Below are 15,515 nucleotides of genomic sequence, written 5' to 3' on the forward strand. Positions count from 1 at the left end.
AATACAGAGTCATCTCCAGTTACGAGCGACTATTCAATGGTGGCGTTAAACAATTCTCGAAACAGACTGGTAACACTAAAAAGTCTTCCTGACTATACGTCAGCAAATATGGTAATGTATCAAAACAAGGTGCGATTAAACATGTCAAATATTACTCAAGTCTCCGAGTATTTTTGTCAAACAAATCAAACCACAGATCCCCTTACACATATACCACTTGCATTAAACGATTTGGTTCAGTGCCCAGGTCGGCGGGAACCAAGTCGTGCAAAACATCGTGCATTAAGCGATTTTGTTCAGTGCCCAGGATGGCGGGAACTCAATCGTGCACAACAAAAACACGGTCGGTGGGCGATCGTATAAACAAACAACCGGCCGAATGCGTGGACCTAGGGAGAATGACGCATCGACCGGTGAAAAAACAGAAACCCGTAAGGCAGAGTCCCTACTCCCCTCCAGGTTGGAAAAAAAAGGGGGGGGAGGACGTTAAACGGGGATATAACGCCGCATTCACTCCAGGGGGAAATGGAGAAATCGGCGATGTCAATGTATACCGCCACAAGCGACCAAGGGTTGGTGAGTCCCTCGACGCCGGTGGCACTGCGTCTGCAGAAATGTATTCCCCAGTGGAAAGAAACGATAAACGATCCGTATGTGATATCGATAATAACACACGGGTATCGAATACCGTTGATAAAAGAACCGAAATGCGAAAAAAGAACATGTATTTCGGGGAAACCGGGCTCTACTCAGTCAACAATACTGAAAGAAAGCGTGGAAATACTACTCGAAAAAAAGGTAATTCAGCGGGTACAAAACCCGAAAAATTCTTTCATCTCGAGGTTATTTCCCGTCAAGAAATCCAACGGTGGGTACAGGCTGGTGCTGGATTTAAAGGAGTTGAACAAATTTGTGAAGAAAGAAACGTTCAAAATGTTAACTCCACTAGTGAGAGCGTCAATTCAAAAAGGGGACTGGATGACGTCCCTCGACTTGACCGACGCTTACCTGCACATACCAATACACACAGAAAGCAGGCGCTTGTTACGATTCGTGGTGAACGGTGTAACGTATCAGTACACCGTCCTACCTTTCGGCCTGACGTCAGCCCCACTTCTGTTTACAAAAGTTCTACGCACAGTGGTGGCGTTACTGCACAAGAACGCAGCAGACGTCAACCCCTACTTAGACGACTGGCTGATAAAAAGTCAAAATCGGAACCTGATTTGTCAATCAACCGAGCGGACTGTCAGTCTACTGCTAAAGCTAGGTTTTCTGATAAATATGGAAAAATCAGAATTAATACCGACGCAGAAAATAGTCTTTCTGCGCATGGAACTGGATGCGGAGAAAGGCATGATCCGACCAGCCCAGCACAGAATCGACAATGTACAAAAAATGATACAATCATTTCTAAAACAAAAACAAGCCACACCACGCCAGGTAATGCGACTAGTGGGGATGTTAACTTCGATGAGGGGCTTAGTACCGAGAGCGGCACTACAGTCCAGACCGATCCAACGCCTAGTGTTAGACGCACAGTTAAAAATGCGACTATCAAAGGACGGGATAAAATACGAAAAATCGGTACTGTTCACACCGGCCTTTCTGGAATCACTTCCGTGGTGGGGCAACCTCAAGAACCTCACGGCGGGGATTCCCATGGACAAGGCGAAACCGACAGTAACGTTGGTGACGGACGCATCCATGACGGGCTGGGGAGGGCACTGCATGGACGGGATTGCACACGGTCAGTGGAACGAAAAACAAAGGAAATTTCACATAAACCGACTGGAAATGCTAGCGGTGCAGTTCTCCCTGCAATCCTTCAAAAAAGCGGTAAAAAACCGGGCCGTGTTAATAAGATCCGACAATCAGACTGTAGTAGCTTACCTCAACAAGGAAGGGGGAACGAAATCACAGTCGTTAAACGACCATGCTGTAGCAGTGCTAAAGTGGTGTGCACAAAACAAAGTCGAGCTGATGTGCAAACATATACCGGGAGTCCAAAACGGTGTAGCGGACTCGCTATCCCGGGGGAAACCCTACGACGACACAGAATGGGAGCTGTCACAGACGGCAGTAAACCTAGTGTTCGACATGTGGGGGGAACCCCAGGTAGATCTGTTTGCAACACCGGAAAACAAAAAACGTCCCGTTTTTGTGACGCGTTATCCGGACAAACAGTCACTGACGTGGGACGCACTTCAGATGGAGTGGGGCGGAATGTTCAGTTACGCATTCCCACCATTTCCATTGATCCACCGAACGTTACAAAAACTGGAACAATCGGAGAACTCGCACATGATTCTAGTGGCACCGAACTGGTCGTCTCAGACTTGGTTTCCGTTACTGCTGTCTCTGCTAACGGACCATCCGAGAAGCCTGCCACAAGAAATCACGTTGACACAACCCGGCGGTTATACACCAACCAACCCGGAGCTGTACCAACTTCACGTGTGGAAACTATCCAGCAATTTAGAATTGCGCAAGGGTTTTCAAGCCAAGTGTCGCAAACAACGACGGCCGGGCTTAGGGATTCCTCAAATGGATTGTATCAATACCACTGGGAAAAATTTCGTAATTGGTGTCTTGCAGGGGATATACATCCACTCTATCCCTCTTTGCCCCAAGTAGCGGAGTTTTTTTCTTATTTGATCAACGAAAAAAAGTTGAAACCGGGGACAGTAGAAAACTATAAATCGACGATCAACTCTGTACTCAAACTAAGCCTAGGCAAAAACATTTCGGATGACCCGACAATCTCCGATCTGTTCAAGGGCTTTATTACACAGGCGGGCCCCATTGAGAGGTACAAAGCACCTGCATGGAGCTTGTCAGTAGTCCTTGAAGCGCTACGACAATTCCCATACGAACCGAAGGAATTGGCGTCACTACAGGACTGGACGAAAAAGACTGTTTTTCTGCTAGCACTCGCTTCAGGGAGGCGAGTTAGCGAAATACACGCTCTGTCATTTGAAGACAATTTTACGGTGTTTTATCCCGATAAAGCGATTTTAATGACATCAGTAAAATTCAGAGGAAAAAATCAGAAACTGCACGAGACGGCGACTCCGATCGTTATCCCGGCACTGAGCAATATTTCCAATGAAAAACAAGACAGAATTCTTTGTCCGGTACGTGCCCTAGCTTATTATAAGAAACGTACTTCCGGGGTCAGAAGGGGTCAAAGGTCGATGTTCGTTGTTACCAAAAAGGTAAACAAAGCTCAGCGGCGTCGAAATTCACGTTAGCGAGATGGGTAAAAGAGACAGTTTACCACGCTTATAGTGATAAGTATTTGAGCACAGAGGCAGGCAAAGTCACTGCCAAGATGCATGACTTAAGAGGCATAGGTAATACACTGGCATTTGCTAGCGGAGCTTCTTTAGCCCAGGTGCTAGCAGCCGGGTCCTGGAAAACTAGCAAAACTTTTCTCTCTTATTACCTGAAAGACCTAGCGGCCGAGTCACAGGGCCTACACTCGTTAGGCTGCCTAGTGACAGGCCAAGTTGTAACGAAACAATAGGGCATGTAACTTCCCGCAACTGCAAGAATTATTCAGTTAGCGGGAGTTATACAGTTAGGGGGATGGAATTTTTTCAATTCCATAATCAGGTGGGGTAGTATTTATCTGCCAAGAGATATTCTCTGGTAATCTGTCCCATTTGTTTATGAAATTAAAATTTCATTAACCAAAGGGGTTAGTATGCAATACTCTGTAATAAACTTTTAAAACTAGCGCCGAAGGCGCATATTAGTTTTTATGTTTATATAAGAGATTGCATACTTACCTTCCCACCCAAAACCACCCCAGATAAATAGCTACGAATCAATATCGTGGTCAAAAAAGATCTGGAAGTATGCAAATCAGATGACAGGGGAAGGACGTCCCCTACGGGAGCTATCCACTGTTATTTCGATTTTATTTAACCAGTATATATGATAATTGGCAATTATCCCATTTGTTTATGAAATTAAAATGTCATTAACCAAAGGTAAGTATGCAATCTCTTATATAAACATAAAAACTAATATGCGCCTTCGGCGCTAGTTTTAAAAGTTTCAGCCACTCACCGCAAAAGCCACTCATTGCAAAGCTACTAACAATATTTATCCTGAAAAGTTTGGTAAAAAGAATTGAATAGCTGATTTTTCCCATTACTGTGAGATTTTGTATGTTACGTGGAAGTGTGGAACGATAGGCTGCTGCAAAAACAAATGATTTGATTATGAACTTGAATTTCTTTTTAGCTCTTCTCTTGACTTTGTCAAACGGGGCTAATCATTTTACTGGTTTTACAAGTACAATGTATAGCACATTATTAACTGTGGTAATACCCAAAAATACATTCCCATGAGATAAGGTGATGACTATTATCTGGTGCTATTTATATATTCAGTCATTTGTTTAAATCTGCATCAATTTGGTTTTACATTTGAGTTAATTAATTATCATTTCCATAATACTCCATAATTTTGTTAGCAAGTGGGTGTTGCTGGACAGTTTTTCAGTTTTTTGTCATCTTCCTATCAATGTCTGCTTTGCATATAGTCATGTCAATAATAATTGTTTTATCAAATCATACCCATCCTCTATTCAATTGACTACCTAATTCCCTCTATTAGAATTACTATAGAAGTGCATATAAACCAAAAATTACATTTGTTGTAAACTGAATCATTAAAATATTACTTAGTTTGACCAAGGAAACACCTCTAATTTACATTAGCATATGTGCTAACAATTAAGCAAATATTGGTGAATTATGTACGAGTTTCCTAGTTTTCAATAGCCATGTATTATCACAATTATAAAGAATGACCCATACGCAAAATAAATTATGTTATGAGTAATGAATATAGATCATGCCATGGTCTCATAACTATCATGCTATTTCCTATGTGATTACACCCATATATCATTGCATGCTGGCATTTTTCACACTGATACAATTTTTGTTGAGATGTTATCTCAGTAGGACTTCTGTCATAATGTAAAGTATCTTCACATGTGAACAGTTTTGTGTCAGTTTTATTGACACCATCATATCCGTTTGTGGATAATCTATGTTCATGTTGATTAATACTAGTATTGTATTTACTCTATTAGTAACTTATGTATGCGACTTACATTTAAATGACAGGTGTGTCTTTGGACAAAATGATCTAGTATACAAAGGCAAATACATCTAATTATGGACATGGTCATCAAAAAAAAACACACATAGTGGTATATAATCCATGAACAGATTTCCAGTTCTTGTTCTAGGGCTATCATTTTCCAAAATCAGTAGCCCAGAAGCACTACTATAAATTTACTAGCAATAGCTAATTTGTTTTCTAAATTTATATATCAAGTTTGTCATCAATGGTGGGTGTCCTACATAAATTAAGCAATATTCATATTTATTTGTACTCACACTTTTATACATTGTTGCAATAATATCAATAAAACTTGATGAACTACCAATTCTTAATAACTGTTGCCCAACTACATTGTACATGTAGAAAAAAAATGTTAATGTTTTGTTAAGAATGACAAGAGGGCAACTGTTACTCAAACTTGTTGCCTGGGAAGTATGTGTGAGGCTCGAAATCCATACTCTACACCACCGGAATGCGCCGGCAAAATTTCCCAAAATAAGCATTGTGCGCCACCTAGTTGCGCCACTATTCTGCACCGTATTCTGCGCCCCTCATTCTGCACCAGCGAGAAAATTCATACTGTGCCCATTCTGAGTTCAAGCTTTTTAAAAATGTAAAATCATAGACTCATAGACGGCAATGATTTTCAAGCCTGTTTATCAACACAATCGGGGAAATAAGTATGAAGCTATTGGAAACAAGTAATTTTAGTAAAGTGATCGGCTAGCTATAATTAGGCACATTTTCAAAGGGGTAGCGCATGGAGCTAAAAAACGATCTTTTTTTTCAGCTCCATGGTTAGCGTAACATTGAGTCGGACATATTGATACGCAAATGAATAATCTGTGAAACAAACAGGACGGAGACTCAGTGTCAGAGAAATAGCGCCAGATAACACAGGCTTTCAACGGTGAATTCTAAGGTCACGAAACCATGAAAACAAACATTATTTTTGGGAGTGGCTGAATTATCAGAACAAATAAAAGGAAATTATATTTTGAGAGGCCATTCTCTGGAATTTAATTTGAGTGGTTGAATCACGAGAAAGAAACGCCGATTTCGAGACAAAAAGGTGCCAATGGCCGTTACATGCACCACACAGAGAGTTTATTGTAGTGTTTTGTAAACAATGTCTCGGTTCATTCTCGCTGCCTCAAAAAAATATACACTCGCCCAATCATTCTGTCATGGTACCATTCCGTTTTTATTTTCCAATAGTATGAGCGTCGTCAAATTTGTGGTGCTAAAATGCATTTTTGCAGATTACAGAATGTTTTTTCTCGCCGAAAGGTATTTGCCCAATCAAAAATCACACATTGGTGAGGTGATTAGCATTTGACACCATTTTGACCCCAAAGTGGCACTTACAAAATAATTTTCAGACGTTTTGAAAAACAACTTTCGTAAATTAATTTGCCAAACTAAAACATGACAACTTTCTTGAAAATAGCATAATTCTACAAACAAAAAAATACAGTAATTTCGTCCTTCTTAGGCAAGCATTCAACCATTTGTGGTCTCAGGTGATTTTCAGACAGTTCGACATTTTCAGAAAAATGTTTGTTTTTTTTAAAAGATATATGTGAAACTAAAACACGTTCTTTTAAATAGTATGATACAAGTAAAAATTACGATAATTTGATCAACAGATGTTTTATTTTCTCAAAAACAGGCAAAACATATTCTCAAAGACAGCTACATCACGATCCCCAAACGTTGCCAAGACCAATCACAAACAAGAATAGACAATGAATTTTCGGATTAACACTTAGAACTGTTTTCTCCCACACTAACTAAAAAATTTGTTGTCTTCTACTGACTTCCTGTCTTTGAGAATGTTGACGCAAAACAAGTCGGCGCAGCCATTTCCGATCCCGAGTGATTTCCAGACAGTTCGTAAATTTCAACAACTTTTGAACACTGATTTGCCCAACTAACAAACACTAATGTTGAAAATAGTGTGATTTTAGTCATGATAAAGAATAATTCCCGTATATACATTAGTTGTCGTTTCCTGAATAGCCAGTACGGGAAAAAGCCAGATCTATCACGGTTACTAGTAATCTTGGATCTATACACTGTTTATTATTCAAATTTTTCGCAGTCATTCAAACAAAAGAGATGCAAATTGCTAGTGGTGGTGAATAAACATTGCATTGTCATTGAAACTTTTACGCACAAATTAAACTTGGGTTGTTAATTTTTGTAGGTACTAGTGAGGTTGCGCTGCAAAATTAACCAACTCAATGACATTCGATGTTATTTCGCCTCCGGCATTTGAAAATTTAGAGTACATTCCATAAATAAAAAAATTATTTTTTGAACGCAAATAATACTCTCGCTATCGAAGTGAACGTAAGTGGTTAGTAGCTTCGACGACTTGAAGTTTGGATTCATCAGGAATGTTTCAAAACAATGTTTATTGTAGCAAACCAGGGAGCTACAATTTTGTTTGTAGCTTCACAAGCAAACCAACATCAATAACTAACAAAGCAATTATATTTACCATCTTGAGAATTTTAATTTTGCTCAATTTGTTGGGTTGCACTTATCGCGTGGCTATGAGTATGAATCCGTGCGAATTACAGTTGTGTGTGTGAAGCTATGAGCACATCTGTTTTTGTAAAATACTAGACAGTGCAAAGACACGCAAGTGTGGTGGAGTTGGATTTTATTGGCATTGGAACATAATAAAATTCCATGATGAAATACAAAAGAAGTGGCCCTTGGAATGAGTACAATGAAGTGAAACATTGTTTCAACTATGTAATGGTAGACCTAGATTGCGTCATATAAAACAACATTACAGTGCTTTTCGATGGCGTGGAATGACAGCTGGGCAATTTAGTGGGCAATTTCGATAAAAAACGACTGTAAAATTAATAGATCCAAGAATGTAAACATTGTTTAAACTTCGTTACAATTGACCTAGATTGCATCCTTGAATACAAAAATAGTTTGTATGCAAATGATGAGACCAGAATGATTTGTTGGTTTCCTATAATTAGCTCCGCTGTCGACAAAGAGCAGAGCTTATCATATGAGTGATTGTCCGTCGTCGTCCGTGTCAATATTTTACTTTTTCTTGTTAAAAAAACGCAAGTCCAATTGCTTTGATATTACATATATAGGTACTACATGTGGATCTCTCTCAGATTTGTTCATTTTGTAATGATATCTTTAGTTCTCTAATTTTGGTGAATATTTTTGTCATTTTTGGTAAAAAGTGATATTTTCGACTTCTTGTTAAAAACCACAAGTCCAATTGCTTTGATATTACATATATAGGTACTACATGTGGACCTCTCTCAGATTTGTTCATTTTGTAATGATATCTTTAGTTCTCTAATTTTGGTGAATATTTTTGTCATTTTTGGTAAAAAGTGATATTTTCAACTTCTTGTTAAAAACCGCAAGTCCAATTGCTTTGATATTACATATATAGGTACTACATGTGGACCTCTCTCAGATTTGTTCATTTTGTAATGATATCTTTAGTTCTCTAATTTTGGTGAATATTTTTGTCATTTTTGGTAAAAAGTGATATTTTCAACTTCTTGTTAAAAACCGCAAGGCCAATTGCTTTGATATTACATATATAGGTACTACATGTAGACCTCTCTCAGATTTGTTCATTTTGTAATGATATCTTCAATTCTCTAATTTGGGTGAATATTTTTGTCATTTTTGGTAAAAAGTGATATTTTCAACTTCTTGTTAAAAACCGCAAGTCCAATTGCTTTGATATTACATATATAGGTACTACATGTGGACCTCTCTCAGATTTGTCCATTTTGTAATGATATCTTCAATTCTCTAATTTGGGTGAATATTTTTGTCATTTTTGGTAAAAAGTGATATTTTCAACTTCTTGTTAAAAACCGCAAGTCCAATTGCTTTGATATTACATATATAGGTACTACATGTGGACCTCTCTCAGATTTGTTCATTTTGTAATGATATCTTCAATTCTCTAATTTGGGTGAATATTTTTGTCATTTTTGGTAAAAAGTGATATTTTCAACTTCTTGTTAAAGCCGCAAGTCCAATTGCTTTGATATTACATATATAGGTACTACATGTGGACCTCTCTCAGATTTGTTCATTTTGTAATGATATCTTTAATTCTCTAATGTTGGTGTATATTTTTGTCATTTTTGGTAAAAAGTGATATTTTCTTCTTGTTAAAAACCACAATCATTTATGGTGAAAAATGATATTTTTGAATTCTTGTTGAAAACAGCAAGTCCCATTTCATTGATACTATGCATATTGTTCATTTTCTAATGATATCTTCTGTTCTTTAATTGAAATGTGCATTGCTAACAGCGGAGCTATCTCAGCCGAGAGGCTGCTTGTTTTGTACTTTTCGATGCCCTACAAATGTTATAACAGTATTTCACATAAAACCATCCTGATTGCGTTGATAAACAGGATTGAAAATCATTGCTGTAACTTCATTTTGAACCCAGAATGAGGCACAGTATGAATTTTCTCGATGGCGCTGAATGAGGGCGCAGAATACGACACAGAATGGTGGCGCAACTAGGTGGCGCACAATGCTTATTTTGGGAAATGTGCCGGCACATTCTGGTGGTGCAAAGTACTGATTTCAAGCCTCACACATACCTCTGCCTGGTTTCCTCAAATTTTTTTAATATATAATGCTTTAGTGCAATGAATATTGTGTTCCCCAGACTCAGCTAAACGGCAAATATTCATTTGAAATTTAATTTTGACCAGTTGATTTGAGATTTTGAAATTATTTTTGTTATTTTGATACTGACTCATTAATCATTATTGCCTAATGCCTTAATATAAATAGCCCCTTTTTTTCTATAGGAAAGTCAAAGTAACTAATTACCATGGCTTGAACTTAAAAGTTTAAAGGACACCCATCTTCAAGGCCAAGCTTTGTAAAATTGAATATTATAGGTAATACTGAAAGACATCAAAGCAAACTCATATGAGGGTCAAGGCCTTTGATGAAGACTCTGTGAAGTTCAAGCCCTGATTTATTACTGATTTATTTTTTCTGTTTTCATATATAAACAACAAAACAGGCAAATGATTGCACTGTATTTATTTCCGCCTTTTTGTTTACGAAGTGTGATATCTCAGGATTGGCCAACTGATCAAATTTAAAAGTGGTACCCAGATATACATGTATGTTTATTTTGTTGTACAAATTTGCATAAAAATGAACTATTTTTGTCATGAATTGTATCATATCTACAATCTATTCATATAGATTAAAAACTGACAAATGCATGTTGTTTGTATGCAGATAAATGTCAGATAATAGTTTCTAATTTATCTGTGCATATGAAGTAGCTAATTTGCATAATAAAATAACTATATTGATTCATGAAAGAAGTAAATTTTTGCCTTTCAAACATTAGTCATGTGACTGCATGACTAGTATATGCTTTTAGAAGTTTTCCCACATAGAATTATTTTGATTCAAAAATTCACACATTGAAGAGAAGCGAATTTGCTTGTATTCCATTCTTGTATTAGTAACATTATTTGTCATAAAGATGGGGAGCAATGTGTACATATAAACAACTTGTTGCTGTACAGTCTGTGTTTGTTATGTTGCTGATAAGACTCTTAGACAGTGTCTAGCCGCGAAGGTTACTTCTGTGAGTTCATTGATGACAAGCGTTATTAACCATGAAATATTAAACCAAGTTTTCAGAGAATAGGAAGTGCACATATACAATAATAAAATGTCAAAATGTTGAGTCTGTAACAGTCAGGAACTGGTTCAAATACAGTTCACAAATCCATCTAACACAAAGAACTCTAAAAAAAAGTTAGCAATAGTAATCATAGTATGAAAATAATTATTATAATAATTTATAACTATTTGTAATGAGACAATCTGTCAAATAGATTGTGTAGTAATGAAATTCTCATCTTATTAATCCCTGTTTGGATGCTGTTCGCATACAGGGAACAACAGATTGACTTCAAAGTGTGTGTGCATCTATGTGTGTATGTGCCTTGACTGATCACATTCAAACTTGACACGTATGTAATACATGTTTGGATACATATTCATGTCTACTCATTTCACAATCCGATTAAAGATGGCTTTGAATATAATTTAATTTTTTTTTTTTACATATATATTGGCTTTCGTGATTTTTTTTGCTTTGCTGTATCAACAGAAAAGAGCTGTTCATTTAACTCTTGTTTATCGACTTTGGCTTTGCATTTTTGACTTCTTCTGAAAAAGCCTCCGTTGTATATAATTTGTATATAATTTGGGTGGTTCTGTCACAGAGTTGTTCATTTCATGACAATATTCTTCAATTCTCTAATTTCGCTGAATATTTTTGTCATTTTTGGCTGCTTGTTTTGTGAAAAAATGGTGAATTTTCCATGGTTTTTTGCGTGATCGCAAAACACCTTTGACCACGAAAGAAACACTACTGCGAAGTGTCCCAAGATGAAAGCAGAAAAAACGGAGTAAAATCACTCCAATGATCATGCTATTTAAAATTATTGGCAGGTAGAAGCTATGAATTGGTGTTCATTCATAAGTCAAATAATATATTATACTGTTTGTGTTGTTGAGTGACTATTACTACTCAATAAAAGATTTGCATATGTAATATTTAACTAATTTGGATTTGAATATGTTCAGCATGTTTTGTTGATATCCATTTAATTGGCTCAAAAGTTTTGAAACCTGGTCCATGTATACTGTTTGTGTTGTTGAATGACTAATACTACTTAATAACAAATCTGCATATGTTAATTGTTTGCAAATTTCAGTAAGATTGGATAGAAGTCCCATATACACTGTAGGAATTCACTGTTCAATAATTGTTGATTGATGAGGGTATCCATGGCACAGATTACTGTGGTGTTCTCTATGAATCACCTCTTGCTACAGTTATGTACACTGGTTAAATAGAGAGTTAAAAATAAAGAATGGACGAAACTGTTTATAATTATACCAAGCAAACAAGAACAGATTTATCATGTTTGTCAACTCTTAACTGACATGTAGTGTACATAATCTATGTCATGCCATGCTAGTATTGTCTACTAAGGCATGAACCAAAAAGAGCTTAATACTGCATGTACCATGCCTTGATGAGTGTATACCATTCTTATGTGTTTCAGATTGTTTAGTTTCACTGCTCAACATCTGCAATGGCAGCTGATCAGGAGAGCGATTTGTCAACAAGTACTACCACCTCGACCAAGAAAACTATGAAAGAAAAAGCATTATGTGCTGTATGTTGTGACACGGCCAGTGGTCGATATTTTGGTGCTATAATATGCGAGGCATGCAAGGTAAGTATGTGTAGATGGATAGTGTATTTATTAGGACACCAATATCTGGACTGTTACACTTTAATAAAAGGATCAATAAAATGTGACTTCAGTTAAAAGGCTATTAATTCTGTTGTAATGATAGATAATTGTAGAATCACATAGGAAATAATAGTTAAGGATGTAGTAGACATAACAGGTATGTTATAGTTAGGCTTGATATTTTCATATAAGAATTGTCCTCTACTATAGTAAACCATATATTTTATGAAACCTCTTATCGCACACTTCCTGAAGTTCTGGGTCATTTTGGATAGAATTTAATGGTCATCACGTGACTGCTAAGTAAACAAGCAAAAATGTTATTTTAAAAAAACGAGTACTGTGTGAAACTGGAACTAGTAAGATGAGTAACAAACATCGTAATGTTAACCACAGGGTGTCCCATCCAATCGGGTGACAAGATTTTTGCCCAGCGAGATGCGTTTATTTCATGAGACCAGCTTGAAATGTTGGACCACGGTCACTGAATTACACTTAATTTACTTTTAGTTTATAACAAGATTTCTCGCCAACGATTATTGTTAGTATAAAACGCTCTCACTCGTATGTTTGACACTTTCGGTAGAACAGCCCATGCAAAATTCAAGTGAATGCGATACACAGGGAATGCAGCGTACTCGATAATGTAGTTCACTAATTAGTCCGTTTTCATTTGGCAGAAACAGCAAATAACCTTTCCACTGAACAAACTGGCCAGTATTTTCAGTTTGGGACGTCGTTTGAGAAAAATTTTACAATCGGGCGAAGAGTATACTTCTATTTTATAGATTGTGTGATTCAAGTTACAAAGTGATCGAGCGTATCGTTGATATTCAACGTAAAACAGGCTCCAAAACACTGGCGAGACTCGTTCATCTAGATAGCGTTGTACAGTTACAAAAGATAAATTATGTAATCCTATGCGCATACAATAGTTGTTTATTGACTGGACATAAGTGAGAGATTATGGTTACTTCCTTAGTAACAGGGAACCGCACTACTGAGTTTATTGTGGCAGCTACTGCAATTTTTAATTCAGGCCAACTGTGATCTACGAATTCGTTCTCAAGTTCATTCTCGGCTCCATTTGCCACTTCAACGACGTGTTTTTTATATGGTCCCCGGTGGATCGGTGCTGGTAAACCCATATACTTGGCAAATTTTGCCATCACACGTCGGCCTTTACCGTTCACTCTTCCTGCGATCACCATTTTCCTGTTTACTTGGAACTTTTTTTCTTGTTTTTCAAAAGACGTGAAGATTCTTCTGGCTGAGGAAAAATAACATTCGGAATTGGGAACATTTAAATTGGAAGTGGGATCCCCAGCCGTGCCGTGTGTCTTCCTCCAATGTCAAATCCCTTCGTTGCAGCTTGAGCACCGCAATGGTGCCGAAAATGTCCGCTATTTAAAATGTAGACATCGATCAGTCTCAGCGATCCATCTGCGTCAGCCACACCATCATCGTCACCATGTGACGATAATTTCCTTTCTGATGCACTTCTTGGCACTTCTTCTAGTTCTTTAATGTCTGAGCTACATGTAGATGTAGCTCAGACATTAAAGCAGTACATGTAGCAGTATCGTCAGAGTCAGAACTTTCGCTGGACTCATACCACGATCAATGTTTTTTTTTTGAGACGAAGTTTTGCTTCTTCGGACATTGGAGTCATATTCCTTTTTTTGTCCCTTCCTTCCCTTAATTTCTAATAATAATTCTGATAACAATTTTAAGGAGCGCTAATTTTTGGATGTGTCACACATGGTGTACTAATATAGAATGCTCACAGAGTCAGGGCGTGCGTGCATTGTTTTCGTTGCTAAGTTGGCCAACTTATGCAAATTAGGTCAATATTTATTGTTTGCGCTCAAAGCCAATTATCCTGAAATCAAAGTGAGCGGTCTGCTGTTATAAACACACGTCCTAACTTTTTTGTTAAAATGCCTTTTTTGGGTGTACTGGTTACTATTTTGAGTGAGAAACACATCCATTGCATGCAGATAGACAAATGCCACCAAAATAGACAATAAACAAAAAATGTATGAAATAGTGACTGTTAAGTCTACTACATCCTTAAAGCATTTTACTGTTCCATGGTGTTGATTGTAGTTCTGTTGTGAGTGTGTGTACAGTTGTGTTCTCAGGAATGCCAGGCATCCACATATGTAGGCATCACAATGTGTATCAAGGACATTAGGTTTGATTTATTGACATGAATTGTCTACCGTAAGTGTCAGGTTGTTCATGTAGTACAGCTTCAAAGCATTCCTGTGCAAAAAACAAATTGCAAAAGTCTATATGTATGTACATTTTGTTGCGATCTGCTCTGAAATTGAACTGAAATGCTATCAGAACAAATAAAAACAAGATACTAAAGTTTTATCGCCGCTGCACTACTTGTCTATTTATTTATTTATTTATTTATTTATTTATTTATTTATTTATTTATTTATTTATTTGTTTGTTTGTTTGTTTGTTTGTTTGTTTGTCTGTGTCTGTTTATTTGTTCGTTCATTCGTTCGTAATTCGTTTATTTATGGGAGTAATTTGTTCAAAGGGGAATGCAGAAGAACACTATAGAAGAACAAACTTGTTAATATTTGTTGTTTGATCACATGTTCAGTACATGCTTGGTAGCAATCAGTCTTTTGCTAAAAATTTATTTTATCACAGTAAAACAGTGTTTCAAATTATCAATCTGGATTCCTTGCATCAGCTACTATCTGAAATATCAATTATCTTTTATATTTGAAAATTTTTTAAAAAATATTAGAAATATTTGCATGATATCTGATTATATTGTATATGAACATTAGACACATAGCATGTCATAGTGTCAGAGCTTTCATAGTATTTTAACCATTTCACCACCAGTTCTGTCTTTTCATCACATATTCACAAAATAGTCTTGATTATAGTCTGCACTTTCCCTCAGAAGATTTGGACAAAAATAACTAAATTTTTAGAGCAAAAACTGAAAAATTACTCAAATTTTGACTGTTGGCTCCAAAATTAGGGTTCATTTCCAGAAA

General features: G+C 36.8%; 1 protein-coding gene across 1 annotated transcript in view; it reads left to right on the forward strand.

Annotated features, from left to right (window-relative positions):
• The window catches only part of LOC144354615 (uncharacterized), a 144,417-nt gene that overhangs the window by 19,505 nt on the left and 109,397 nt on the right, over nucleotides 1–15,515 (forward strand). The window contains exon 2 of the mRNA XM_085505844.1: nucleotides 12,289–12,462. Coding sequence (XP_085361970.1) covers nucleotides 12,319–12,462 — 144 coding nt within the window. The 5' untranslated portion in view covers nucleotides 12,289–12,318. The remainder of the gene's footprint in view (nucleotides 1–12,288; nucleotides 12,463–15,515) is intronic.

Source organism: Saccoglossus kowalevskii, chromosome 2, assembly GCF_978046115.1.
Source record: "Saccoglossus kowalevskii chromosome 2, keSacKowa6.1, whole genome shotgun sequence".
NCBI classification, from domain to species: Eukaryota; Metazoa; Hemichordata; class Enteropneusta; family Harrimaniidae; genus Saccoglossus; species Saccoglossus kowalevskii.